Below are 27,748 nucleotides of genomic sequence, written 5' to 3'. Positions count from 1 at the left end.
CCTACTTCAAAGCTGCCTTGTGGTGGGGGCCAGGTTCCTCAGGGGCCCCCACAAGTGGGAATGCAGGCAGTCTGCTGCACACTTCTAGAGGGCTGTCACATGGGTCCCTGTAGATCTGTGTATTTATGATGACTATCCAGCAGATGGCAGCCATGTGCCGTAAGGAAGGAAGGAGACTTTCCCTTTTCGGAGAGGCAGTCATGGTTATTGTGAAACTGAGATAAGAATGTCCAGCTTTAGGATGGATGGGTCCTGTTCATCCACTAGGGACTCTTGCTCATACAATAAGAAAGGAGAAAAATTTCACTCTATTACATAGCCCCTCCAGTCTTAGTCTTATTCCTAGCTTATCCAGCTGGCAGGCTGAAGAGTTTTTGTGCCAAAGCTTTTTTCTTCTTCTTCTTTGAGGAGGTAGAACTTATTCAACTTTAAAGATGAGGAAAAATGGGCCGGGAGTTTGGCCTAGTGGTTAAAGTGCTTGCCTAGCATGCATGATGATCCAGGTTTGATTCCTTGGTACCACATACATAGAAAAAAGCCGGAAGTGGTGCTGAGGCTCAAGTGGTACAGCTCTAGCAATGAGAAAGCCCAAGGACAGTGCTCAGGCCCTGAGTTCAAGGCCCAGGACTGGCAAACCAAAAAAAAAAAAAAAAAAAAAGACACCCAAAACAGCTGAAAACAAACATGTTCTCAAGATATTCTACCTCACTAATTTTTCTTTCTTTCTTTTTTTTTTGGGGGGGGGGGGGGTCAGTCCTGGGGCTTGAACTCAGAGCCTGGACACTGCCTCTGAGCTCTTTTGCTCAAAGCTAGTGCTCTTTGAGTCACAGAGCCACTTCCAGTTTTCTGGTGGCTAATTGGAGATAAGAGTGTCATAGATTTTCCTGCTGGGGCTGGCTTTCATCTGTGATTCTTACATCTCAACCTCTTGGGTAGTTAGGATTACAGCTGGGCACCACCAATGCCCAGCTGAATGTTAATTTCCATGTATGCCAGTTCATTTAGAAAAGCTAGAACTCAGCTGAGGAGGGACCATCTTTAACCGGGGCAGCCTGGAGTGTAAACTGGCAGAATGAGTATAGGGTCTACGGAGCTGGAATGGAGTGTGCTCACTGTTTGGATAAACTTGAGAGTAAGCAGAAATCCTAACAGAGCTGCTTACTTGTGGGCAAAGTCCTTGGGCGGCAGGGCTGCTCGGATGATGTCCAGCACACGCGGCAAGTAGACCTTAAACTCGGACCTCACAGCCACAGACAGGAGCCCCAAGGCCTGGAAGGCGGCTGTCCGTTCCTTCTCCTTCTTGACACAGCTCAGGATGTGGTTCATGGTATCCTGGAGGTACTGGGTATCTGGGCACAAAAAAGACAAAGTGTATAGCTCAAGGTCAGACATCAAAGGTCAGAGGTGCTACAGAAAAACTTCAAGTTTAAGAATAAATTAAGAAGATCTGTTAAAAGGCCTCATATTAAAATACATCTACCGCTAAAATAAAAAATGAATCTCTCCAAAACAAATCTTCAAAGAAACAAACATCCCATTAAAAGATGGGCTAAAGACTTAAAGAGAGACTTCTCTGAAGAGGAAATAAGAATGGTCTACAGACACATGAAGAAATGCTCCACATCTCTGGCCATAAAAGAAATGCAAATCAAAACAACTCGAAGATTCCACCTCACTCCAGTTAGAATGGCCAGGATCAAGAAATCTAATAACAACAGATGCTGGAGGGGATGTTGCCAGGAGGGTTTGTTATTACACTGTTGGTGGGAGTGTAAACTTATTCAACCACTATGGAAAGCAGTATGGCTGTTCCTCAAAAGACTAAACATAGAGCACCCCTATGACCTAGCAATCCCACTACTTGGCAATATTCAGAAACAAGGACATACTAAAGCCACTAACACAACAATGTTCATTACAGCACTATTTACCATAGCAAAGATATGGAACTAACCCAGATGCCCATCAGTAGATGATTGGATCAAGAAGATATGGTACTTACACACAATGGAATTCTATGCTGCCATCAGAAAGAACAACACAACCCCATTTGTAAGGAAATGGAAAGACTTGGAAAAAATCATATTAAGTGAAGTAAGCCAGACCCAAAAGAACATAGGCTCAATGGCTTCCCTCATTTGTAATAATCATTACACATCTAGGACTTTCCTAGCAGAGGAGACTAAATTAAAGGGTCTCTAGGATATAAAAGCAAGAGCTTTACCTTTAAGTGTGATTGTTGTTCTTAATGTACTATGTTATTTCTCTTCTCCTTTGTTGCCCTTTGGTTAATCTCATACTGTTACTGATCTGACTTTGTTACCTGGTATACTGTATATACATTTATTTGTTTATTTGAGATAAGAAAGTGAAAGGGGGAAAACCAAGATGATTGGGAGAGGCTGGAGAAGAGTAATGGAGACAAAAACATTAGAAGAGGTACCAATATGTGAAAAGTAATGCACCTACTATGTGGTGAATATAACTGTAACCCCTCTATACATTACCTTGACAATAAAAAAATGAATTAAAAAATTTTTTTGAAAGAAGACCTGTTAGAAAGATGGGAAGAACAGGGCGGGTGTCTCATGCCTGTAATCCTAGCTACTCAGGAGGCTGAAATCTGAGGATCAAGGTTCAAAAACAGCCCAGGCACAAAAGGACCTGAGACTCTTACCTCCAATTAACCTCTAGAAAACTGGAGGTGGGGCTTGGCTCAAGGGTAGGGCAATAGCCTCGAGCTGAAGAGCTCAGGGACAATGCCCAAATCCAGGGGTAGGGTGGTAACCGTGAGCTGAAGAGCTCAGGGACAGCACCCAGGCAGACTTCAAGTCCCATGCCCCCCCCAAAAAAATAGATGGGAAGAATTTAGAGGATACTTTTGACAGTACTTGGTAAGGCTGTGGTTGCCAGGCAGGTGTTCTACCCACATGAGCCACATTTAAGTGCTTTCATTATTTTTCAAATAAGGTTTCTCATTTATGGCCTGGGCCAGACTACACCTAAATTCTCCTATTTAAGTGTAGCTGGGGTGATGGGCACAGCACTGTGCCCAGTTTTCCTTTACACTGGTGGTGATGTGGTCTCAAGAGTACCCTTTGCCAGGGTGGCTTCAAACTGTGACACTTCTGATCTCAAACTCCAAAGTAGTGAGGATTACAGACAGGAGCCACCACATCAGAGCTAGAGGACCCCTAGGCTCGATCAACACTCCTAAGGCACGTCTTTGGGAAATATTAGAAATAGATGTTTTCCCTCTAATTTAAGAAAAATGAGGAGTTTTGAGAGTGTCCTGTAATAATCTCTTGTAGTATTCTTTGCTCAGCCTGGGCATCGCTTTTCCTTCTACTGGGCTCACATGACACAGACTGTCTACCAAGACAGCGTTGGGGATGAGAGCATCAGTGTTATTTTGAGGGAAGATGACACACTCTTGTTTAAAAATGAAAAGATCAGGGCTGGGAGTTTGGCCTAGTGGTTAAAGTGCTTGCTTAGCATGCACAAAGACCCAGGTTCGATTCCTTGGTACCACATACATAGAAAAAAGCTGGAAGTGGTGCTGAGGCTCAAGTGGTAGAGCTCTAGCCTTGAGAAAGTCCAAGGACAGTGCTCAGGCCCTGAGCTCAAGCCCAGGACTGGCAAAAAAAAAAAAAAATGAAAAGATCATTTCAACTACTTTATATTACCTTGTAAATAAAGTAGTATCAAATACTGTTTACAACTAACAGGCCATTCTACTCAGGTTGGGTCTGGAAATCACTTTAGTATTTCCTACAAATATTTTTATTATAGTTGTACTTAACAGACTAATATTTGGTCTATGGTTTGGAAAGCTACACATGCATTTTTACTGTTTACATAAGCCAGTATGCAAGACAGACGATTCTTGGGCAATTTAAACTGAAGAGCTGTTTCTCTTCCAACTGCCCAATTCTTGCCTCTCTTTGTTTCTTTTCTCCTCACTGACACTGCCCCAGGAGCACGTTTATGACAACAGATAAGGCAAGCCCACACACCCACTAGGGATACCAGAGCCCCGTGCACACCTCAGACCAGATGTCCAAACAGCACATAAAAGTTGAAAACAAGCAGAGCAAGGTAACATAATCCTAAATTTAAACTGAACCCAACAAGGGAACGAGTCCTTTCCATACAGGGGCAACATTTCAGCAGGAAATAAACCTAAAGCAGTAGTATAGATTCCAATTTGGTCTTAAAAACTTGTGCGTGTGCACATATGCATGCACGTGTGTGTATGTGTGTTTTGCTGCCAGTCCCGGGGCTTGAACTCAGGGCCTGAACTGTTTTTCTCAAGGTTAGTACACTACTACTCGAGCCATGTACCACTTTTGGCTTTTCCGACGGTTCATTGGAGATAAGAGTCTAAAGGACTTTCTTGTCTGGGCTAGCTTTGAGCTGGGGTCCTCAGCTCTTGTCCTCCTGAGCAGCTACAATTATAGGCATGAACCACCTGCACCTGGCTGCTCTTAGAGTATATTTTTATTTATTTTTGTAGTATTTTTCATATTTTCAAAGCACATACCACCGGAAAATTTAAATAATGACTTCCAAAGATAGAGCTTTAAACAAGAGGCTTTTATACACCTAAGTTATGGGGACTACTCGGGCTGAATTTCATTGATACATTTTATTATGGTAATTAGTAACAACAAACCTCCATCAGAAAAATAAACCCATCGGCCCTTGGAGTCAGTGTATCCTGCTGCTTGGCACCCTTCTAACAGAGCAGCATAACTGCTTCTATAATGTGCCAGGCTTTGATCAAATTTGCCCTAGTTATTAATTTCTTTTGAACTACAGACTACCCAAGATCATTTAAAGCTCTACTGATCAAGGGTATGTCTGATCACTAAGAAAAAGAAGACCTTCTGGGTACCAGGCAGGCAGAATGGAAGACTGAAAAGAGGAGGGGCAAGTTTCACTGCTCTATGCCTGCTCAGTGATTTCATGGTGATGTCTTGTTTTTGTTTTTTTAAATATATTTTTATTGTAATTAATAGAAGGGTTACATTATATTTGCCAGATAGAAGGTGCACTACTTCACAATTACCTTTTCTCATGTTTTTGTCCTCATTTCCCTCCCTCCACCCCTTCCCCTTATTCTTATACAGCAAGTTCTACACACAGCCCGGTCTGTTTAACACCTCACTCGCCATACTTTTCCTGCAGTTTCATGTGGGCTTAGCAGCGTGAATTTAGCTGTACTAGGAACGACAGCTGCTGAGACCAGGCTAGCATTCCCCTTCCACTCCATTTGGTCTTGGAAGCTTTCTAAGCACAGGCAATGTGCACCTCATTGTACAGAGACGCTGAGATGAGTTTTCACTTTCACCAAATAGGAGGCAGAAGTGTGGAGAGCAAGTACAAACAGGTATCTAGAGTGTTATTATAACATACAAGCCTACCTTACTTCCAAAATGGACCTATGTAGCTTATGGAGGCAATAATAATAATGATGATGATGATGGCTTCCATTTGTTGGGGCCAATTCTATCCTGGGCACTACAGAATATTTGGGTACCCACACCATTCATCTTTTTTTTTTTTTTTTTTTTTTTTGCCAGTCCTGGGCTTGAGCTCAGGGCCTGAGCACTGTCCTTGGACTTTCTCAAGGCTAGAGCTCTTCCACTTGAGCCTCAGCACCACTTCCAGCTTTTTTCTATGTATGTGGTACCGAAGAATCGAACCCAGGTCTTCATGCATGCTAGGCAAGCACTTTAACCACTAGGCCAGTCTCCCGGCCCCACACCATTCATCTTGAAGAGCTGGGATTGTTACTCTAAATTTTATAATTTTATAAGGTGAAATAACCTGTCCAAAACCTCATCGTGAAGGACTGAAGGTCTGATGACAAAGCTTTCCTACCATAGAGAAGAACATTTCTGCCTAGAGCAATCCAGGATGGCTTCTTGGAGAAGTCAAAACCTCTGCTGGGCCACATTTCATATCCAGGAATTCGACGGGGGACAGGGAAGGAATATGGGAATTCCCTCTCTACCCTCTAGGGAGCCTGTCTGAAACATCTAGTCCTTCCTTTCTGTGAGTGAAGCACTTCAGTGACCATTTCCAGGGCAGAAGCAGGAAGGTCACCAAAATTTCCCTGGCCCAGACAGGCTGCTACTGCACACTTCCCACCCAAAGGTTCTCTTACTTGGTGTTTTTAGTCCATCCAGGAATTTGTTAGTTTCCACAGGAGAGCTTGCTCGGCTTAGAACTGCTCTTCTGCCTATACATTCTGATTGTCTTCTTTCAACAGAAAATTGAAGACATTGAGTAAAGAACCCACAGATTAGCTGCTATGTCCTGATGTTTCTGAGGCCTTGGACACACTTTTCTGCAATCACCTCGTCCCAGTTTAATAATCTAGATGGGCAATGCTGTCTTCTACAGACATCCTCACCTGTGAAGGCGGAAGGTCGGAAGGCAGCCAAGCGGGGCAACAAATTAAGGATTGTCATTTGGATCAGCGAGTTCTTGCTATTCCTGCACTTCAACACCCACTGGCATACCTGAGAGAGGAAGGATAAGGGGTTGGCAGAGGGAAGGAGGCAGATGGTGCTTGGGAGAAGTGGGAGAGGGCCTTTCACCATTTACCTGATCAAATTTCTCTTCCATCAAGTCTCTGCAACACCGACTCTCCACAAGGGTGGACTTAGCAGGGCTGGGGGAAGCCCCAAACCCCATGAGGCCTTGGTGAGAAGTGTACCCCAACAGTCCCACCAAGGCATTTGACTGCTGGGGTTGTACAGCCTGGAAGCTGGTGAAGGGGGTGATGTGACGAGGTTTTGTCCCAAAACCCATGAGATCCTTGCAGTACTTGTCGTGTACAAGCTGCTGCTGGGTGATTTCTTCCATTTCTTCTCTCAGACGCTGTGCACATGTAGGGGGAGGGAGAAGAACCGCGTTTACTAATGAGTGGCTTTCCCTATGGACACAGGCAGCCTACCAGAACCTGCCTGCCCAAGCCTCCACAGTGAAGGAGCCCTGTGGGGACCTGATTTTGTTCTGACGTGGGCAGAAGAGCACCATTTACTAAACAGCAAAGACGCCCCCACTCCTACCTCTAAGCAGGCACCAACAAGGCTTAGGGAGACTAATTTGCAAACTGTAGGGTTTACGAGCCTCTTGCAAAGGTGAGGGCAGCCCCTCGGCAGCACTATCTTGAGGATATTCTGGTACCCTTCTTCTACCCTGAAGTTTCTGATGTGGATACAGGTGAGTCACATCTCAGAATCCCAGTCTACAGAGATGTGGACCAAGCTGGCTGACAATGCTCGTGTGTCCATTTCTGAAGCTGTTTTAAAAATAAACCCTCCAACACATCAAATTGAGAAAAACGTGAAAGGGTTTTTTAAATTTCCTGGTTTTTTGTTTTGTTTTGCTTTGCCAGTCCTGGGGCTTGAACTCAGGGCCTGAGCACTGTCCTTGGGCTTTCTTCAGGACAGAGCTCTATCACTGAGCAACAGCACCAATTCCAGCTTTTTCTGTATATGTGGTACTGAGGAATCAAACCCAGGTCTTCATGCATGCTAGGCAAGTACTCTATAACTAGGCCAAACTCCTGGCCACTTTTTGTTGTTGGTGGTCTTGGGGCTTGAACTCAGGGCCTGGGTGCTATCTCTGAGCTTTTTTTGCTCAGGGCTATCTCTCTATTACTTTGAGCAGCAATACCACTTCAGGACTTTTTCTAGTAGTTAATAGGATGTAAGAGTCTCGTGAAGTTTCCTACCCCTGCTGGCTTTGAACCATAACCCTTAGATCTCAGTCTCCTGAGCAGCGCCTGGCTCAACTTTCCCAATTTCTAAATTTTTCTCAACACATCTCTTCCCTTCCCCCACCCCTGCCAAGAAAATCCTGTCCAATATTCTTATCAAAATTCCCCAATGGCTCTCATGCTTCTAAATTTAACACCAAATCTTAGTCCTCAGCTGTTTGTTCTTCCTGAGGCTCTTTCTCCACATTGCTCCTTGGACCACACGCTTTCCAGGCTCCTGCTACTCTGGCTGCTTCATCTCCATTGGTTTCTCCTCATCTTCCGGCCTCAGGCTCATGCTCCCCATCTCTTCCCCAAGTTCACTAGGCTCTTTGTAGTTTTTATACAGCTTGTCCTTGAAATGATACCTACATGCTGATGACCCTCCACATGCATCTCTCCCCAGAATCACTAGGTTGTGCAAGGCCACACTTCCCAGGAGGTACTGAGGCCCACAATGGAACACAGAGTAACTATGGCAGTACCTATAGGTAGTACCGATGGTGGCATGCCTGCTCATGGCCCACACGGGCCTGTGCTGAGGCGGATTCTGGACTGGGACCCACAGTGGTCATGCATGGACACAAGGAAGCTTCAGCCAAGGGTTCTTCCTTGCTGTGTGTACTAAGGGTCAGATGTGCATTGTGGACTCCGCTCAATCTCTCTCCCCCCCCCCCCCCCTCTCTCTCTCTCTCTCTCTCTCTCTCTCTCTCTCTCTCTCTCTCTCCCCCTCCCTCCCTCCCTCCCTCTCTCTCTCTCACATACACACACACACTTTCTCACAATTATTTTCCAAATAAAATCCCTGTACTTGGCACTAGGAGCATGACCTAGTGGTAGAGTGCTTGCCTAGCATGCACCAAGACCCAGGTTCCATTCCTCCGTACCACACACATAAAAAAAGTGCTGTTAGATGATTAGGAAGGGGTGGGAGGAGGGAAACGGGGACAAAAACATGAGAAGGGGTATCAGTGTGTGAGAAGTAACGTACCTACTATCCCGTGAATGTAACTGTATCTGGACAATAAAAACACTTTTTTTTTTTAAATTTTAAAAAGCGCTGTGGCTCAACTGGTAGAGCTCTAGCCTTGAGAATGCCCAAGGACAGTGCTCAGACTCTTGAGTTCAAGCCCCAGGATGGGGGAAAAAATTAAAATTAAAAAAATCCCTGTACTTGTAAATCCCTCTTCTCAAGCTAACTCCCAGCTTTCATGGCTGCCTCTCCACACGCTTGCTCGCACAAGTAGGCATGCCCATCAAAAAGGCATAATGCCACATCATTCTCAGATGTGCAAGTCTCCAACATCCGCAGTTCACATAGTTGCTGGTGTGTTTCAGGAAGGGTGAGGTTTGTTCGTTTAGGCTCTTGTTCCCTCTCTGTCCCCATCTTCTTCCCATTGCCTCACTCCCACTGCGTCAGTTACAATTCCCTTCTTTCTAGTTCATCAAGGCATCAAACTCTCCTACCTCAATCCAGAAGCTCAGCTCCCCAGCTAGCTGCAACGTGACTCCTTTACACCACGTGCATCCCATTCACAGAGCACCTCAGAGAGGGCCTTCCCCACTGGCCACTTGCCCCTACCCTGCTGCCTGCTACCTTACTTCCTGTTTTTGTTCTCTCCATAGGACTTCTTGCCATCTGAAATAATCTGCTTACTTCCTGGCTGTCTATTTCCTCTACAGTAAACTGTCAGCTCCATGAGAGTGAGGACTCGTGTTGCCTGCTCACAGTCCTGCTGCCCAGACTTCTTGGACTCCCCAGGTGCAGCTTCTCACCTCTCCCTCCATGCTGCTGATTCGGACCAGCTCGTTGAGGATCAGCAAGGCTCCATGGATGCGATCATCTCGATTCATGCCCTTCTCTTTGGCCAAGGTCTCATCAAACCCTTTCTCTGCTTCTTCGAATGTGTGCTATGAAAACAGAATGCTTGATTACCTAGTGTCCTAAGTTAGACATACCAGAGGCCCGTTCCATCTGTTCAGAGGGACTGAGGTGTGATGGGGTTGGTTGGTGGCCTGTGCAAACACTATCAACAATACTAGTTGTCGAGCTCTTGAATTTAGCTTAAGTGCTCACAAAAAGTCTTAGAAGCAAATACCATTATCATGTCTACTAGCTAAATACAACAGGCTCAAAGAAAGCTAGGCGTGATGGCACACACCTGTAATCTCAGTTACTTCGGAGGCTGAAGCAGGAGAATCACAAGTTTAAGGCCAGCCTGGGATTTACAGCAAGAAGATGCTATCTTAAAATAATGACAACAAAAGCAGACTCAAGGAAGCTGTGCGCAGTGGCAGTGGCAGTGGTTCTGGTGCCCAGAATCCTAGCTACTCAGGAGGCTGAGATCTGAAGATCAAGGTTGAAAGCCAGACCTAGGACAAAAGAACCTGAGACTCTTATCTCCAACCAACCTCTAGAAAACGGGAAGTGGAGGTTGGCTCAAAAGTAGGGCAGTAGCCTTGAGCTCAGGGACAACGTCCAGGCCCAGGGGTAGAGCAGTAGCTTTGAGCTGAAGAGCTCAGGGACAGCTCCCAGGCTGAGTTTAAGCCCCATGACCCACAAAACAAAAACAAAAAAACAGACTCAAGGAAACAAAGTGATATGTCCAAAGTTGTAATTGAAGGCAAGACTAGAACCCAGATCTCCATTTGTGACGTGTGCCTCACCAGGAGGTTCCTTTGCTGGCCACCATCAGCACAGGCGTCATGACACTGGAGAGGAGGGAAATGGCTCTTTCCAAATTACCACCATAGTTCACTGAGTCCAACAGACCCATTGTTTCTATATTCTATCATCTTTAGGTCTCTTTTTATTTCTTTTTGTGGTTCTGAGAATGGAACCCAAGGCTTTGCACATGCTAGACAACTGTGCGACCCTGGAACTACAACCCAACCATCTTCAAATTACTCACAGGAACGTCCTGTGCCATAGTTTAGTTAACACACTGTCATGTCATGGTATGGCTGTCAATGGATCTTTGTTCAATGCAATGCAATCAACTAAGTACTGACTTGAAGTGAGAATAAAAGGACTTCTGGAAACCCAAATAAATGTGATCCTTTCTCTGTGCCCAGGGGCTTGCTTTTGCCAGGTGACCTTCTAAGCACATAGGCTACACTCACACTCATGGCCTCAACAAAGCCATCTCCTCACCCTGTACCACTGAGGTTTCTGCATCTCCTTTGGCTCCCGCTGGGTGGTGAGAATGAGACAGGCTCGAAGAGCAGCCACCGCTCCCTCACGGATGGCCTGCTTGGGGTCCCATACAGCCACAAAAATATTGTCAAAGAAGGGCTGCACTTGTTGGAAGAAGAAGGTGGGGACGCTGATGGCCAGCTCACGGAGAACCAGGACCTAGGAGAGAAGAGCAAGCTGAGAACTCTTATTTCCTCCAGTCTCCTGTCATCCTAGCAGCTACACCCAAGGAAAAGGAGGGTCTTACTCTCCTGGCTAGGAAAACCTGGGGCCAGAGGAGGCAGAGCAAAACTGATCAAACATTTTGTGCTCAGTATCCCTGGTTGATAACAAGCTAAGGCTTATCACGTTTAGACAGAAGCTCTGGAAAGGCCAATGTGTTTGATGCTTTCTATACCTCTATACCAACAACCCGCAACTGTGCTTGAAACATGACAAGTATTCGGTAAATACTTTCAACTCACAGAGGAAGAAACTGAGGGCCTGTAGTCTTCAGAGAGTTAGTGACCAAAGCCAAGACTCAGTGCCCATGTCTGTGCTCCTTCCCGTGGTACTGCCCCTTTAAGGGAGCTGAGAGAAAAGCAACCAGAGTCCCATCTCTATTCCATCTACTCCTGGGTCCACTCTCACAGGAAGAATCCTGGAATCATGGCCCAATCAAACTAGCATTTTCAGGGAAAGCCTTGCAAGGAAGTGAAGGGGCCCTCCCCACCCTCCCGTGGGGCTTCTCCCTGAAGGCACTCACGGCTGCATGTCTCCGACCCTCGTTTCGGTCAGCACCCAGCCATTCCAGGGCTCGCTTCACCTCAAACTCCACATACTCAGCAGTGAAGGTGTCCCCTGCCATAGCGAGGCGGCCGATGGCCTTGGATGCCATTTCCATGACAACTGGGTCATTCGAGGGGAGGAGGTTCCGAAGATAGTTGGCAAATCGTCCAATTCGGGTAGCATTCCCGCCTTCGACTCCTATGAGGCTGGCTGGAAGAGAAGAAACAAAATTGAAGATGCTGCCTGGGCCGGCCAGGAATGCTCAAAGACTTTAATTTCTCAACACTGAGCTTTTACTGTGAGCATATTCCTAAGTGCTAAAGATGTAGACAACCTGAGTTGACATTGGTGCCAGAACTACTTACATAAAGCAACATATATTTACTTTCTCAAGAAAAATAGGAAAAGAAACAGGAACGGAGCAGTAATTCACAGGATACAGTCAGGAGGCTTGAACTCTGGGCCTAGGTTCTGTCCCTGAACTCCTTCTGCTCAATGCTAGCACTCTTCACTTGAGCCACAAGGCCACTTTTGGCTTCTTCTGTGATTTCGTTGGAGCTAAGAGTCTCACAGACTTTCCTGCCTGGGCTGGCTTCAAATCACAATCCTCAGATCTCAGTCACCCGAGTAGCTAGGATTACTAGCAGCGCCATGAGCCACTGCTGCTGGGTTATGAGCTGACTTTTATTAGCCGTACCAATTCTTCTTCTTCTTCTGGCAAGTCTTACTATGCCAGACCTTGGCAACATGAGGTAGTAGAAAGCTGGCTTCTAGCCTCAGGTCTGAAAAACTGCCCTAAAAAAAAAGGTCATTTGGTTGTTCCAAGACTCAGTTTCCACATCTAAAAATATGTTTTGCTTTGTCCCAGGAACCCTGCTATTAGAATACCCATACCTTAAAGTTCTTTACATGAAGATGAACTGTGTATCTAACTCATCTAGTGGCAGTACAGACACAAAAGGAGGCTGCCTGTATTTCTAGCTGGTATTGTTAACAGAGGCTGTCCTTACCTATGGCCAAGATGCCACCTTTCCTCTCATTGGCATCTGAACTGGAAACCAACTCAAAGATGTGATGGTTTAGCTGGTCATAGAAGCGAGTAGACTCCTCTTGACTCATCTGCAAAGGAAGAGGCACTAAGACTACTTCTAGAATCTCCCTGGTAGTGGTAGCAGGGTTGGGCTGGCACCTTCAGACTAGAAACCAAGATATAATTCAAACCAAGAAGACAACTGTCTATTTCTTTACCCTGGAAGTATAGAGCAATTTAACTCCAGATCCACCTGCTTATTTAACACTACTGAGGTTTCTATAGCTGGCAAGACTGTGTATCCTGTCCTGCATTCTTCCTAGTACTCCAGGTACAAGGATGAACAGGTCACTGTCTCCGACTTCAAGACTGGTCTCTGTTTAGAAAACCCCAAGCTATCAACTTTCCAATCCCATCCCAATCGTAGGTAGTGGGGGAAAAAGTGTGTGTGGGGGGGGGGAGGGGATTAAAGGGCAGCTGAATCTATCTATGCTCACTGCTCTATGTGTACACACTGCATGTGAGAGGCTGGGTAGAATTTCCCACGGAGCTCTCAAAAGGCATCTGTACCAGGGATGGCACACACAGCCCTATCGCCCCCCACAGGATGGCCCCATCACAGCAGCCCAACCTCTCGAAGCTCCATGGTGACGTAGTGTTGGAGCTCCTTGGCCGCTTTAGCCCTGGTCTCCTCATTCCGGCTCTTCAGGCCACTGGCAAACTGCTGCAGAACGCTCACATTGCTAGATGTGGTGGTGGTGGTGGTGGCAGCGGCAGGTCCCGTCCCCAGCATCTTGCCCTGAGATTCTATGGGAGAGAAGCTTCCTTCAATATGCCAGATGAACCATGGGAACAATCTTTATGGCCCTGGCTCAACACAGACCACCAGTCATGTCAGGCAGGGGACTCACAGAAAGCCTACATCCATAAATGAGGACTGACATGGTAAGAGGCTGTGTACTAGAGAAGGCTGGGTTATGGAGCTATTCCAAAGTTATATATATACCCGGAAGAACACATTTAAAATTCCTCAGTGTCTCCAGCACACCAGGAGAATCACAGCATCTAACTCATGGGATAAGGTGAAAAATTAAAACACTGAAGTTAACACGTATCCGAAAGTGCTCACAGATGCCAGGCATGATGGCACATGTCTATAATCTTAGCACTCAGGAGGTGGAGACAAAAGGATTTTGAAGTACGAGGCCATCCCAGATCACAGAGTAAGACATTGTTCCCCTTCTCAAAAAAAAAAAAAATTAACAGTGCACAGTGCAGAGGTACACATGCAGTCTCAGGTCTTTGGGAGCTGGTTTTTTGTTTATTTTTTGGTCAGTCCTGGGGCTTGAACTCAGGGCCTGAGCACTGTCCTTGGGCTTTCTCAAGGCTAGTGCTCTACCACTTGAGCCACAGCATCATTTCCAGGTTCTTCTATGTATGTGGTACCGAGGAATCAAACCCAAGTCCTCATGCATGCTAAGCAACCACTCGACCACTAGGCCAAACTCTGCTATGGTCTTGGCAAGTTTAAAGCCAGAGGACTAAGCCCAGGAATGGGAGACCAATCTGGGCATTACAGCAAGACACATGAAACAACACACAGAGTCACGATGTTTAAAACAGTGCTGGGCACACACCAAGTTCTGAAAACCAGTACTTGCTCTTATTATTGTAACTACCACTATACAGCACAGTGCCAGGGAAGGGAGGGGGGAAAAGAATCAAAAATGATTTGCGTTGCCCCTTTCCTCAGTGAGATAGAAAGAGAATATTTTACAGGAGACGCTATAGTAACACTGAACATAATATTATGGTTGTAGGGATTGAAGTCATGGCCCGGAGCTGTCCCAGAGGCTTTTTTTTTTTTTTTAAGGTTAGTGCTCTACTACTTAGAGCCACAGCACCACTTCCAGTTTTCTGGTGTTTAATTAGAGATAAGAGTCTCACAGCTGGGCGGGGTGGCTCATGCCTGTAATTCTAGTTACTCAGGAGGCTGAGATCTGAGTATCAAGGTTCAAAAACAGCCCAGGCACAAAAGGACCTGAGACTTTTATCTCCAATTAACCTCTAGAAAACAGGAAGTGGGGCTTGGCTCAAAGGTAGAGTGGTAGCCTTGAGCAGAAGAGCTCAGGGACAATGCCCAGCCCAAGTTGAAGCCCCATGACCCACCAAAAAAAAAAAAAAAAGTCTCCCAGACTTTCCTGCCCAAGCTGGCTTTGAACCAGGATCCTCAGATCTCAAAACTTCCAAATAGCTAGGATCACAGGTGTGAGTCATCAGCAATTGGCCTTATTAATTTTTTTTCAGTATAGTCTCCAAAATCTAGCAAACATTGCCTTGTTGTTTTGTTTTTTGGTTTTTTTTTTGCAAGTCCTACAGATTGAACCCTGGGTAGGCACTGTTGCTGAGCTCTTTTGGTGAAGGCTACCATTCTACTACATGAGCCACAGTGCCACTTCTGATTTTTTTTTTGTGATTAACTGGAGAAAAACTATCTCATGGACTTTCCTACATGGGCAGGCTTTGAACCACAATCCTCAAATCTCAGCCTCCTGATTAGCTAGGATTACAGGGGAGAGCCACCAGCACCCAGTTAGCAAACCATTCCAAAAATATTTTATCATATATTCTATTTTTTTGTGCTAGGATTAGGAGTTGAACCTAAGGCCTTGAGCTCTTGCTTAGCATTTTCTGCTCAAAGCTGATCCTCTATCATTTGAGATAGACCTCCACACTGCCAGCTTTTTTAGTGGTTAACTGGAGATGTGTCTCAAAAACTTTCCTCCCCAGGCAGGCTTCAAACCTTGATCTGTAAATCAGCCTCCTATATAGCTAGGATTACAGGCATGAGACACACATGTCCAGCTTTCCAGCAAGCATTTTATGCTTATAGAGATCTCAAGTTGGAAGCCAATGCCCAGTGGCAATGCCAGTTTCAGTTTGGGTTTGGGGGGAAGAGGTTAGGGGTTGAACAGGATGGAAGAAATCCCCCCACTGACACCAAGGTGTGACTTCCAATGTGAGCTGAAGAAACTAAGCCCTTCCTGCGATCAGTCACTACTCCAGGACGTACCAATCCTTCTTCAGTGAGGTTTACCATGCAAGAGGAAACACAAACAAGCAGGCAGCAGCAATAAAGTAGCTACCAGGAGAGTAACCTACACCGATCCAATTTCACACACACGCACACGGGCACACACGCACAGACACGTGTGCGCGCCAGCGCGCATGTCCCCTCCTCCTCCAGGCTGGACTTGCCCTAAGTCCCCACAGGTAAACACCCCCGGGCTCTCTCTAGACAAGGACTTGAGGAAGTTCCAGTTGGATGGCGGACCTCAGGGCAGGGGCGAGGACGACGGGAGCTCCAAGCGGGCTCTGAGATCCGGGTCCTCGAGGCCGCCGCTTCCCCAGGCAGGCCCCGCGTTTGTAGGTGGCCGGGAGGAAGGGGCCGTGGTGACAGGGACGGGGACGACCGCAGCACCGCAGGGTGCGAGCCGGCCAGACGACCTTCGGAGCCGCAAGTCCCGGGGGTCCCCCGGGGGGCCTGAGCAGGCTGGGGGCCGCCTCCCGGGGTGCGGGCCGAAGCTGCGCCCAGTCACCGGGCCGGGGCTAACAGACTCCACGCTGCCGACGGGCGGCTTCCCGCCCCCCGCCCCCGTCCCAGGGCCGGGCTGGCCTTGAGTCCGGACATCCCGCCGCCATGAGAGGTCGGGGCCAGACCACACACTCACCGCACTGCTGCGGCCGAAGCCTCAGCTGCCTCCCGGAGCACCGGTACCGCCGCTTCAGGACCCCCGGCCCCACCACCCGCCTTCCCGGCCGTCCTCTAAACGAGGAGGGAGGGAGGGAAGGCGGGATCCTGGTCCTGACATCCAATCAGAAGTCTCAAAGATAAAATGGACCGGAACGAAGACCAATAGGAATGAAGGAGAAGTGACGCTTCCAAACCCGGCTTCCCTAGGGGGCGGGGACTGTTCAAATAGACAAACCAGACGGCCAGTAGCAAGAGAAAAGACGCTTCGGCCCGCTCGGGAGAACCAATCGGGCGTGAGTTTACTTCAGCCACTTCCACGCACACATCCGGTGCCTCGAGAACTAGATTCCCCTTCGGCCTAGGGGCTGTGGCGGGTCCGCTATCTGGTTCCTCAGGGAGGGACCAGGAGCGGTGCCTGGAGGCTCGGGGCGGCCCCGGCCGCACTCTGGGAAGAGGCTGTAAGTCTCCAATCGCCTCCCATCACTGCTATAGAAAACGTCAACTCTTGGGGCTCACTGTGCCTTGGGCCCTGTGCTTTCGTTTGTAAAACAATATGCATTTGAAAAAAATCTTTTTATTAAATGTTCTTGATTTTTCACAGTTGTTTAGCCTACAAGATCAGTCTTGAGGGGCTGCGAACATGGCTTAGTGGTAGAGTGCTTGCCTAGCATGCATGCAGCCCTGGGTTCGAGTCCTCTGTACCACATACACAGAAACCCTGTGGCTCAAGTAGTAGAGCGCTAAGCTTGAGCAAAAAAGAATCTAAGGCATAGTGCCCAGGCCCCGAGTTTAAGCTCCGGGACTGGGAATAAATAAGTACTTTTTTTTTTTGGTAGGTCATGGGGCTTGAACTCGGCCTGGGTGCTGTCCCTGCGCTCTTCAGCGTAAGGCCTGCCCCTGAGCCTGGGCGTTGTCCTGGAGATCTTCTGCTCAAGGGTAGAGCCAAGCCCCACTTCCCATTTTCTAGAGGTTAATTGGAGATAAGAGTCTCAGGTCCTTTTGTGCCCAGGTAAGCGTTGAACCGTGATCCTCAGATCTCAGCCTCCTGAGTAGCTAGTATTACAGGCATGAGCCACAGCGCCTGCCCGGCTATAAACATTATTTTTTAAAAAGGATCAGCCTTGAGAACCTTTGCCAAGAACTTACTGCAAATGGAAAAAAAAATTCAAAGCAACATCATTTTAGGAAGTTCTTTGGGAAAATAAAACCCAATACCATGTTCTTCTCCCAGGCAACACTAGGTCCATTGGTACAGGCAGTAAATAATCGGCCTCTTCTCCCTTTACCTTGAAATGGCACTCCTCTGGGGACGGTTACAACCGTAAAAAGCAACAAGACCTCACTGAAGTGACCTTCAGTCTGGGCAGCTGCAGATCCCTTATCTGCCATTTGGGCAGCAGTCACAAATCCTATCCCGTGGTGATGATGAAGCTCCTGGTCCACACAGCCATGTGAAGGTCCCTGCTTCCGACCTCCTAGGTTCTATAGGTAATCTCAAGACAATAGTCAGTGCTTCGCTCTTGTGAGAAGGGGCCTTGCTGGTCCTTTCCTGGCAATAAACCGTTTTTTTGTTCTTTGTGCCTGAATGTCTGCATGGTTTTGTGGCAACGCCTAACATTGACAATTCCTAAAACATTTCATATGAGGAATCTGAATGAAATACAATGCCTTCATAATAAAGAAAGCTTAGGTAGACACTAGTGATAATGTACAAGAATGTGTGTGAGGAAGGAAAAGGCTCCCAACTGTTTTGTTTTGTTTTTTTAAATAAATACTTTTATTAAAGCTGGGAATGCCTGTAATCTTAACTACTCAGAAGGCTGAAATGTAAGGATCGCAGTTCAAAGCCAACCAAGGTAGTAAAGTCTTGGAGAATCTCATCACACCATCAGTGTGCCCAGGGCCTGAGATCATGTTGTACAAGGTACACACACACACACACACACACAAAGTTATAAAACAACAGCAATAACACTAAGTTATTGATCTTTAGAGTCATATAATCTATGTGTGTGTGTGTGTGTGTGTGTGTGTGTGTGTGTGTGGTGGGGAGAGGGGAGTCCTGAGACATGAACTTAAGGCCGGTCACCCACCCTTAGCTTTTATGCTCAAAAGTTAGTACTTTGTCATTTGAACCACATCTCACATTCTGGCTTCTTTGCTGGCCAAATGAAGAGAAATAAATCCTCTATGAGTGAAAGCGTCCTCTAAGTCACAACATAACAGTGTACCTTGGCATTGCTTTATTTTATTTAAACTTTGGGGTGGGAGGTAGGAGGCTCAACGAAGCTGTTTCCAGTGACTCTGGAATTAGGTGTGCAGTGGGGGCCCTCGGGAGGACACCTGTACTGGGACCCCGGCTGCAGGCCGGCCAGAGCCTCCAACCTTCCGGACCCTCCGGACCCTCCGGACCCTCCGGCCCCGCCCCCGGGCCCCTCCCAGCCCCGCCCCCGGCCCCCTCCCAGCCCCCGCCCCGCCCCCGCCCCCGGGCCCCTCCCAGCCCCGGCCCCGCCCCCGGGCCCCTCCCAGCCCCGCCCCCGCCCCCGGGCCCCTCCCAGCCTCCGGCCCCGCCCCCGGCCCCTCCCAGCCCCGACCCCGCCCCCGGGCCCCTCCCAGCCTCCGGCCCCGCCCCCGGGCCCCTCCCAGCCTCCGGCCCCGCCCCCGGGCCCCTCCCAGCCTCCGGCCCCGCCCCCGGGCCCTCCCAGCCTCCGGCCCCGCCCCCGGGCCCTCCCAGCCTCCGGCCCCCTCCCCGGCCCCTCCCAACCTCCGGCCCCGCCCCTGGGCCCCTCCCAGCCTCCGGCCCCGCCCCCGGGCCCTCCCAGCCTCCGGCCCCGCCCCCGGGCCCTCCCAGCCTCCGGCCCCCTCCCCGGCCCCTCCCAGCCTCCGGCCCCGCCCCCGGGCCCCTCCCAGCCTCAGGCCCCGCCCCTGGGCCCCTCCCAGCCCCCGGCCCTTCCGGCAACCGGGGCCCGGGTTTCCCAGCCGGGCCCTTGAGACCGACGCACAAGATGGCGGCCCCGGCGGCCGGCGGGCCGCCTAGGCGGGGCCTTGCGTTGACGTGACGGGGCTCTGGGACTGCGGACAGGCCTGGCGCGGGGGGCGGGTGGGGGGTGGCCCCGCTGGGCCTCCTGGCCGGGGTGGGAGGGACCTCGCGGCGGTCCCAGCCCTGCTGTACCCTGCGGTGGGCCCGGAAGGGAAGGGCAGGCCGGGCGGCCCCGCCCTCGGTCTCGGCCGGCGCGGCGAGCGCCTCGCCTCCCGAGCGGACTTGAGCCACGTGCGGCCTCCATGGCGGCCTTGCCGGCTCCGGGACCGAAGATCCCCGTGCACGCCGGGGACGCCGGCCAGGCCGGGGAGCGGGAGCCGCTGGGCCCCGGCGGGTCGGAGCCGGACAGGCCGCCCCAGCGCTCCTGGCGGCAGAAGTGCGCCTCGTACGTGCTGGCGCTGAGGCCCTGGAGCTTCAGTGCCTCCCTCACCCCGGTGGCCCTGGGCAGCGCCCTGGCGTACAGAGCCCAGGGCGTCCTGGACCCCAGCGTGCTGGTGGGCTGCGCCGTGGCTGTCTTGGCCGTGCACGGGGCCGGCAATTTGGTCAACACTTACTACGACTTCTCCAAGGGCATCGATCACAAAAAGAGTGATGACAGGACTCTGGTGGACCGGATCTTGGAGCCTCAGGACGTTGTTCGGTTCGGAGTCTTCCTCTACACCCTGGGCTGCGTGTGTGCCGCCGGCCTTTACTACCTGTCTCCCCTGAAACTGGAGCACCTGGCGCTCATCTACTTCGGGGGTCTCTCTGGCTCCTTTCTGTACACCGGAGGTAAGACTCGGGACCGGGGCCCTGTCCTGGAAAATGCTTTGCACAGGAATTGTACACGAAGGCAGAAGTCCCTTTCTAAGTCGTGTTCGTTCTACCTGGAATCTACAATGTGTGGGTCTTGAACGTTTCGGCACAGTTAAGCGGGGCTGGCAGTGTGGCTTAGCGGTAGAGCGATTGCCTAGCATGCATGAAGCCTTGGGTTCAATTCCTCAGTACCAAATCAACAGAAAAAGCCAGAGGTGGTGCTGTGGCTGAAGTGCTAGCCTTAAGCAAAAGAAGCTCAGGGATAGCCCCAGGCCCTGAGTTCAAGTCCCAAGATTGGCAACAACACCAACAAAGAACAGTTAAATGAGAACCTTGTAGCCTAGCCTGTGGAGCTGAGTCAGGCCCCCCTATCGCTGTTGACCATACTTTTGTTTTATATTATTTATGTGCAGTTACTGGAGCTCAAACTCAGGACCTCATGCTTTCCGCTGGCTTTTTTTTTTTTTTTTTTTTTGCCAGTCCTGGGCTTGAGCTCGGGGCCTGAGCACTGTCCTTGGACTTTCTCAGGGCTAGAGCTCTACCACTTCACAACACCACTTCTGGCCTTTTCTGTGTGTGGGTACCAAGGAATTGAACCCAGAACTTCCTGCATGCTAGGCATGCACTCTACCACTAGGCCAAACTCCCAGCCCTCATGTCTTTAGGCCTAAAACCCTGGGCCTCCTCCTGGCTCTCCTCACATCCTGTGTCCAGCTTACGGGCAAACCCAGTTTTCATTCTAGTGCATTTAGGATCCAGCCGCTCCCTACCATGGCCTACTTCCAACCCGTCCTCACTCCCGGGATTATCCCAGCGTCTGCCTGGTCCCTCCCAGGCTGTGTTCAGAGCAGCAGTCAGACAAACGCTGATAACTAAGGCAGCTGTCAGTCCTCTGCCAGTCCCGTTTTGTGCAGAGTAAATCCCAATGTCTTTATACTGACGCTCCCTCTCCCAAGCCCCTGAATATCCATCCTCAGCCCTCCCCCAGCTCTTACCTGCCTTCCTCCTTCCCCCTGCTCACCCTGAGCTGGTCACATGGTTCTCAGGACCTGTGTACACCTGCCTCAGGTCCACTGCAGGTACTGTCCCTGAGTTGGAATACTGTTCTCTGGGCTAAGTGTGTCCCAGGTGACACATTTTCTAACCTCTACCACATGAGCTTAATGAGGACTTGCTTTCTACCTTAGCATTACAAACCTAGCCTGGCGTGAAATCACTTGCCAGTAATCCCCTTAATGGGAGGCCGGGACAGGAGGGTCTCAAGTTTGACACTAGCCTGAACTACATAGAAAGCCCTGTTTCAACAAAACAACCACACACCTTCCTTTCACTTCCAGTACCTACCTAGCATGCTTTGCTGCTTATTCTTTTTGCATGACACAGGAACCTTCTAACATTTGGCCATGTCCAGCACTAACTTGGCTAATTATTTTGGCCCTGAGACTGGTCACTCTCCACAGTCTGGAATTTCAGCTAAACCCATGGCACCCAGCCCAGTGCCTGGCCCGCACCAGTTATTAAAAAATATCTCACCAAATAAACAAGAAGCACTGGGATGTAGAACAATGTTGTACTCTGATTTCGCTCTATAAAATCATTCACTTTAGTGGTGTACAAGTGACATCACGTGGAATGCGTAGATCTTCACTGTTACTGACAAATGCTCACCGCTGGGTATTGGACCCCTGGCCCACGCAGACCCCAAAGTTCCATCTCCCTGCCCACCCCTAGCAGAGACAGTCATTGGTCTGGTTTCTTGCTCCTAGATTTAGGTTTCTGGTTTTTGTTTTCTGTGCCAACACTCGTACAGGGCCTCATGCTCTCGATCTACTTCCTTCTGGCTGGTACTTTACCATTTGGGCTGCCCCCAGTCTGGCATTTTGCTAGTTCAGTGGAGATAGAGTCTCATATAAGTTTTTCTGCCCAGGCTGGCTTTGAACTGCCACCCTCCAGCTCTCAGCTTCCTGTCTAGAATGAAAGGCATGAGCCACCCACATTCTACTCTTTCACATTAAGTTCATTTTGCTAGGTCTAGAATTCTGTATGTTGCTCTGTGGTGGTGTGAACTTTTTTTTTTTTTTTTTTTTTTTTGCCAGTCCTAGGGCTTGAACTCAGGGCCTGGACACTGTCCTTGGGCATTCTCAAGGCTGGAGCTCTACCCTTCTGAACCACAGCAGCACTTTGGCTTTTTTTCCTGTGTATTGTACCGAGGAATCAGACCCAGGGCTTCCTGCATGTTAGGTGAGAGCTCTACCATAGGCCATGCCCCTCTTTCAGTTTGTTCATGTGTCCAGCTCGGAGCCCTGGGCATGGTGACTAGACATGCCTGCTCTAGTCTCTCTGTGGGTATTTATTCCCATGTCCCTGGAGAATGCCCAGTGCCTAGGTGACTGAGTTCCCCAGACTCCTCCCAGCTTACATGATGTTTGCCCTCCTTCCCCTCCTGCCTCTGGATGTGAGAGTTTCAGTGGCTCCATGGCCTTGTCCGCATTTGTGTTTGATTTCACTTGATTTTGAGACAGTTTCATTGTGTGACCCAAGTTGACCTAGAACTCTCCATCCTCGTGCTGGGACCTCCGGAGTGGGGGGTGACAGGCATGGCCACCACCTGATCCCTGTAATCACCCACCCATCCACCTATCCATCCATCTATCTACCTGTCTGTCTATCTGGTCGTCTACTCTTTCTCCCCTCCTCCCTCCTTCCCCCCTCCTCTGGCCTTTCTTAGAGGTGCTGTGGATTGCCTGTACTCTGGGCCTCTTGTTTGCTAGGCAGACACTCAGCACTGGAGCCACCCCTCAGCTCTACCTTGCCAGCTTTTTGATTTATGTCTTACAGATGAAATTTGGCTACTGTGTAGAGAACTGACCTAATGTCTTACTGCGCTGGTTCATTCAGCAGATGGGTTGGGAGGGGTAGGAATGCCTGAAGGGCAATTCTCTATAAGTCTGCTGGCTTGTGCGCTTCTCGCACAAGCCCCTGGCCGTGTATCAGATGCTGGGAGCCCCGGGTCTGATAAAGTGAGGCCATCAGCCCCTTTACATCCTTGAGTTTGTGCTTGATGTTTAAGTAGCACCTCCTTAAGGTGGGCCACAGATCCCTGCTCCAGTTCCTCACCTCCGGCTGGTCATTCAGGTTGAGACTGAGTACAGGAGTATGTTTCCCAGCCAGAGACCTTTATATCCATTTGGGAATCTTCCAAAATAAGCAAGAGAGTGGATAGCTTGGGGCCAAGCCTACTAATTCAGGGCTGAAATCCCAGCTACTTGGGAGGCATAGTTAGGTGGATGTAAGTTCTAGGCCAGACATGGGCAAAAGTGAAACCCTGTCTGAAAAATAACTTAAACTAAAGGGGGCATGGCTCAAGTGGCCAAAATAACAACAACAATAGCAGTCAGTAGCTTGCTGGTACCTTCTAGGGATGCTGCATTCTGAAGGACCAAGGAGCCAGGCACCAGTCATCCTAGCTACTCAGGAGGGTGAGATATGAGGATCTCAGTTCAAAGCCAGCCTGGGCAGGAGAGTCTGTGAGACTGTCATCTCCAGTAAACTACTTAGAAAAAGCCTGGAAGTGGCGCTGTAGCTCAAGTGGTAGAATGCTAGCCTTGCACAGAAGCTCAGGGACGGCAAAGCACCCAGACCCTGAGTTCAATCCCCAGGACCTGCAAAAAATAAAGGACCAAGGTGCTGCTACAGTGAAGATGAGCTTGGCTGAAGCCTGGCCTTGGCTCCTACGGCTCAGGGTCCTCTGCAGACTGTCAACAGTTAGCGTCTGCGTCGTTGAGATGCTTTCTGACCCCGAGGCTGGGCCCTGCAGCTTGGCAGGGCTGGAGGCTTCTGACACCTGACCATTCGCTCTGTACCTGGGATAGTTGGAGATGAAACCAGATTTTGCTGTGGGGAATCCCAAGTGAGCACTTCTCCCAGCTAAAAGCTCTCCTGACCAGCCGACCCCCCCCCCCAACTGCTCAGCCCCGCTCTGTGTCCGGCCTTGGCTCTCACACCACCTCTCTGCCTCTGCCTCTCCTGGCCGCAGGAATTGGATTCAAGTACGTGGCCCTGGGTGACCTGGTGATCCTCATCACTTTCGGCCCGCTGGCGGTGATGTTCGCCTATGCCGTCCAGGTGGGCTCGCTGGCCGTCTTCCCTCTGCTCTACGCCATCCCCCTGGCACTCAGCACCGAGGCCATTCTCCATTCCAACAACACCCGGGACGTGGAGTCCGACCGGGAGGCGGGCATCGTCACGCTGGCCATCCTCATCGGCCCCACCTTCTCCTACGTGCTCTACACCGTGCTGCTCTTCCTGCCCTACCTGAGCTTCACCATCCTGGCCACGCACTGTAGCATCAGCCTGGCACTGCCCCTGCTCACCATGCCGGTGGCCTTCTCCCTGGAGAGGCAGTTCCGCAGCCAGGCCTTCAACAAGCTACCCCAGAGGACGGCCAAGCTCAACCTCCTGCTGGGGCTCTTCTACGTCTTTGGCATCATCCTGGCGCCCGCTGGCAGTCTGCCCAAACTCTGAAGGACCAGCAGCTCCCCGCCACCCCCTCTCTCATGGCATGCTGAAGCCAGAGAGAAGAGAGAGCTGGCAGGGTGGTCTTAATAACGGGGGGCTGTGCACTCCTCCTTTTGAGATAGGACTGTGTTCTGTTGATCTGTTGGTCCATGTTCTGGGAATCCTGTAGGCACCCTAGCGTCTGAAGGGGAACGAGCTACTTTGTTCCTTGTTTTATTTATAATTTCCACTAGAGGGTGTTGTCCAGTTACTTTAGAATGGAATTTAGCAAGTTCGGCCTCATTGCAGAGTCCTAAACTTCTCCATGGGGCAGCCTGGATTGGCCTCTTACTCCTGAAGACTCCTGTGCCATGCCATTCTGTTATCTTGGTCACATAGGAAACAGCAGTCATTGGTGTCAGGTGCCACTAATCTGGGTGCACCTGGCTGTTCTCAGAGCTGGTCTCCTGGTGGCTGCTCGCTGGAGAGTGTGCCCTTATTAGCAGCCCATGTAGCTCTGGCTTTCTGCCTTTCACTATTGCCACCCTGGAGGAAAATGTCACATCTGCCTCGCCTGCCTGCCACAAGATGGTCAAACAGGGCCTTGGGAGAGAAACCCTGCCCTGGAGGCAACAGAGAAGGGCCCACTTTTGGGTAAAATTAGTTGGGTACTGGTGGTTCACACCTGTAATCCTAGCTACTCCGGAGGCCAAGATCTGAGGATCACAGTTCAAAGCCAGCCTAGGCAAATTCTAGAGACTTTTATCTCCTGTTAATAGGCAAAAAGCCAGAAGCAAAAGCATGGCTCAAATGGTAGAGTGCCAGCCTTGAGCAGGAAAGCTGAATGAGTTTGAGACTCTGAGTTCCAGCCCTAGTACCAGCACAGAAAAAGAACAAAACAAAACGCAGGATATTTTTCTCTGGTAGAATCTGCTCGAATGCCAGAACAGACTCCTAGCCAGAAATTGTAGTGGTGCACCATCCCTGTGAGCCACTGTGAGAGCTTTTCCCCGTCCTGGCCACCTCTCCTAACACTGCCCTGTGCCTGCCCTGCACCTCTGTCCCTCAGCCTGGTTCCTAGGTGTGCATTGCTGTGCTGTGGGGCCAGGTAGAGCAGCAGCTTTGCACCTCAGCCAGGGGCAGTTGCCACTTTCTCCAGAGCCACAGATGGGCTATTGCTCCTCTGGGCGACCCAGTGAATGTAGTCCAGCCAACGGCAGTCCCGCCTCAGCAGCCAGTGACAGGGCTGTCTATTTTTGCAGCAGGCCCATCTCTCCCGGGCGTGGGTGTGAGATCACGCCAAGGGGGAACAGCAGTCGTCGGAGTTGCGACTTTCAGACGAGGGTCACTCAGATGCATTTGAGCCAAGCCTGGGACAGGCTTGGCCTGCAGCAAATGCTGTGAGGAGTGCTTCTATTTCTTTAGATTGGCTAAGTATAATTTCACTCCTTAAGTCATGATTGGTCTGCTTCCGGGGGAAGACTGCACTTGGAGATTGCAGAAGTTCCTCTGAAGTTCAGGTGGCTTATGTACCCGTCAGCTAGGATCCTTGAACTTGAGCTTCCCAGAGACAAGGGAAAGAAGGACAACCCTCCTCTCCTGCCCTTTATCCCAGCAGTATTTCTGTTTCACGCCAGGCTTGTAACATGTTAGTGTTTATAGGAATCCTGCCTTCAGAGAAGCTCCTCCAAAGCTGATGTAGTAACTGCGAGAGAGAGAGAGAGAGAGAGAGAGAGAGAGAGAGAGAGAGAGAGAGAGAGAGAGAGAGAGAGAGAGAGAGAGGGATTGAGAGAGAGAGATGGGGGGAGGGAGAGGGAGACAGGTTCTTGTTACCACCAGCAGCCTCTGGAGTCCACAGAGCAGACCTGCCTCTACCACTGTCAGCTAGCTGCTGCACTATGCTTGGTGCAGGTTTTAATGCACATTTTTTATGTATCTATAAATTATCCCCAAAGGCCATGTTTAGTGCCAGGTTTTATATGCAGATCACCATAATTTGTATTATGTCCCCTGACTCAATGAAGGTTTTCTGTAGACCTGTTAATTAAAAAAAGAGAAGGTGCAGCAGTCACCTGCCTTCCAGTTTTTCTTTTCTTTCCTCTGATTTGTATTGCTGGATTATGCATCCGTCTTGGGAAGCCGGGGCTGGCAGTTCCAGGCGGGGTGGGGAGGGCTCCTGGTGTGCCAGGTGGGGAGGGCAGGGTTTGGCCAGCGTTGACCAGGCCCTGAGCAGAGCCTGTTGGGACCACTTAAGAGCTAGTTAGTGGTCAGGCCATATTAACCTCGTTTTTTTTTTTCTTCTGATGGGGTTGCCCTACTGATAAATTGAGAACATGTAGTAGATTGAGTACATTTGGGTTTCAGCTCTGCATTTGACAATATATCCTTATGAACAAGGCAGAGCTCTGTGAGATAGATAACACTGTCATTAAATAAATTCTGGAGACAGAAGGAGTCGAGGCGAGCTGACAAATATGCATGGCAGTGGCGGCTTGGAAGGAAGCTTTGAGAGGCACATGCTGCCCTGCCCTCCGCCCTCTGCCCTCCGCCCTCGGCTCAATACATTTAACACCTTATATTGAGACCTGGAATGAGACAGCCCAGATTTCAGGAAGAGCTTATCAAATGGCCTGACAATCAGGATGCTCATAAATCAGAAGGCCGTTTTTGGTTTTGTTTGTTTTGATTGGTCGTGGGGCTTGAACTCTGGGCCTGAGCACTGTCTCTGGGCTTTTTAGCTCAAGACTAGCCACTCTTCTACTTGAGCCACAGTGCTACTTCCAGTTTTCTGGCAGTTAATTGGAGGTAAGAGTCTTCCTGACGTCAGTGCTTCAGTCTCCTGAGTAGCTAGGATTACAGGCAGGAGCCGCAGCACCCAGCTAGAAGGTGGCTTT

The 27,748-nt window shown here is 49.7% G+C and overlaps 2 protein-coding genes across 2 annotated transcripts in view; one reads left to right on the top strand and one right to left on the bottom strand.

Moving 5' to 3' along the window:
- Mtor (mechanistic target of rapamycin kinase) overlaps positions 1–13,575 on the bottom strand; it is a 104,258-nt gene extending 90,683 nt beyond the window's left edge. Inside the window, exons 1-8 of the mRNA XM_090335829.1 lie at positions 13,400–13,575; positions 12,749–12,857; positions 11,716–11,948; positions 10,929–11,129; positions 9,551–9,685; positions 6,616–6,891; positions 6,422–6,530; positions 1,163–1,349 (exon numbers count right to left, since the gene is read on the bottom strand). Coding sequence (XP_090191955.1) covers positions 1,163–1,349; positions 6,422–6,530; positions 6,616–6,891; positions 9,551–9,685; positions 10,929–11,129; positions 11,716–11,948; positions 12,749–12,857; positions 13,400–13,561 — 1,412 coding nt within the window. The 5' untranslated portion in view covers positions 13,562–13,575. The remainder of the gene's footprint in view (positions 1–1,162; positions 1,350–6,421; positions 6,531–6,615; positions 6,892–9,550; positions 9,686–10,928; positions 11,130–11,715; positions 11,949–12,748; positions 12,858–13,399) is intronic.
- A 6,088-nt stretch (positions 13,576–19,663) lies between these two features.
- On the top strand, positions 19,664–26,925 carry Ubiad1 (UbiA prenyltransferase domain containing 1). The gene is made up of 2 exons (XM_090335827.1): positions 19,664–20,333; positions 24,394–26,925. The coding sequence occupies exons 1-2, from the start codon at positions 19,805–19,807 to the stop codon at positions 24,879–24,881; spliced, it is 1,017 nt and encodes a 338-aa protein (XP_090191953.1). The 5' UTR covers positions 19,664–19,804; the 3' UTR covers positions 24,882–26,925.
- The last annotated feature ends 823 nt before the right edge of the window (positions 26,926–27,748 follow it).

The sequence above is a fragment of the Megascapheus bottae genome, chromosome 6, assembly GCF_031878675.1.
Source record: "Megascapheus bottae isolate mThoBot1 chromosome 6, mThoBot2.hap1, whole genome shotgun sequence".
Lineage (NCBI taxonomy): Eukaryota > Metazoa > Chordata > Mammalia > Rodentia > Geomyidae > Megascapheus > Megascapheus bottae.
The sequence above is the reverse complement of the archived record's forward strand: the minus strand, read 5'-3'. Positions and strand labels throughout refer to the sequence as shown.

Coding starts and splice junctions, on each gene's coding strand:
- Ubiad1 (XM_090335827.1), top strand. CDS start 19,805: ATGGCGGCCTTGCCGGCTCCGGGACCGAAGATCCCCGTGCACGCCGGG. Junction 20,334..24,393: donor CTCCTTTCTGTACACCGGAG/GTAAGACTCGGG, acceptor TCCTGGCCGCAG/GAATTGGATTCAAGTACGTG.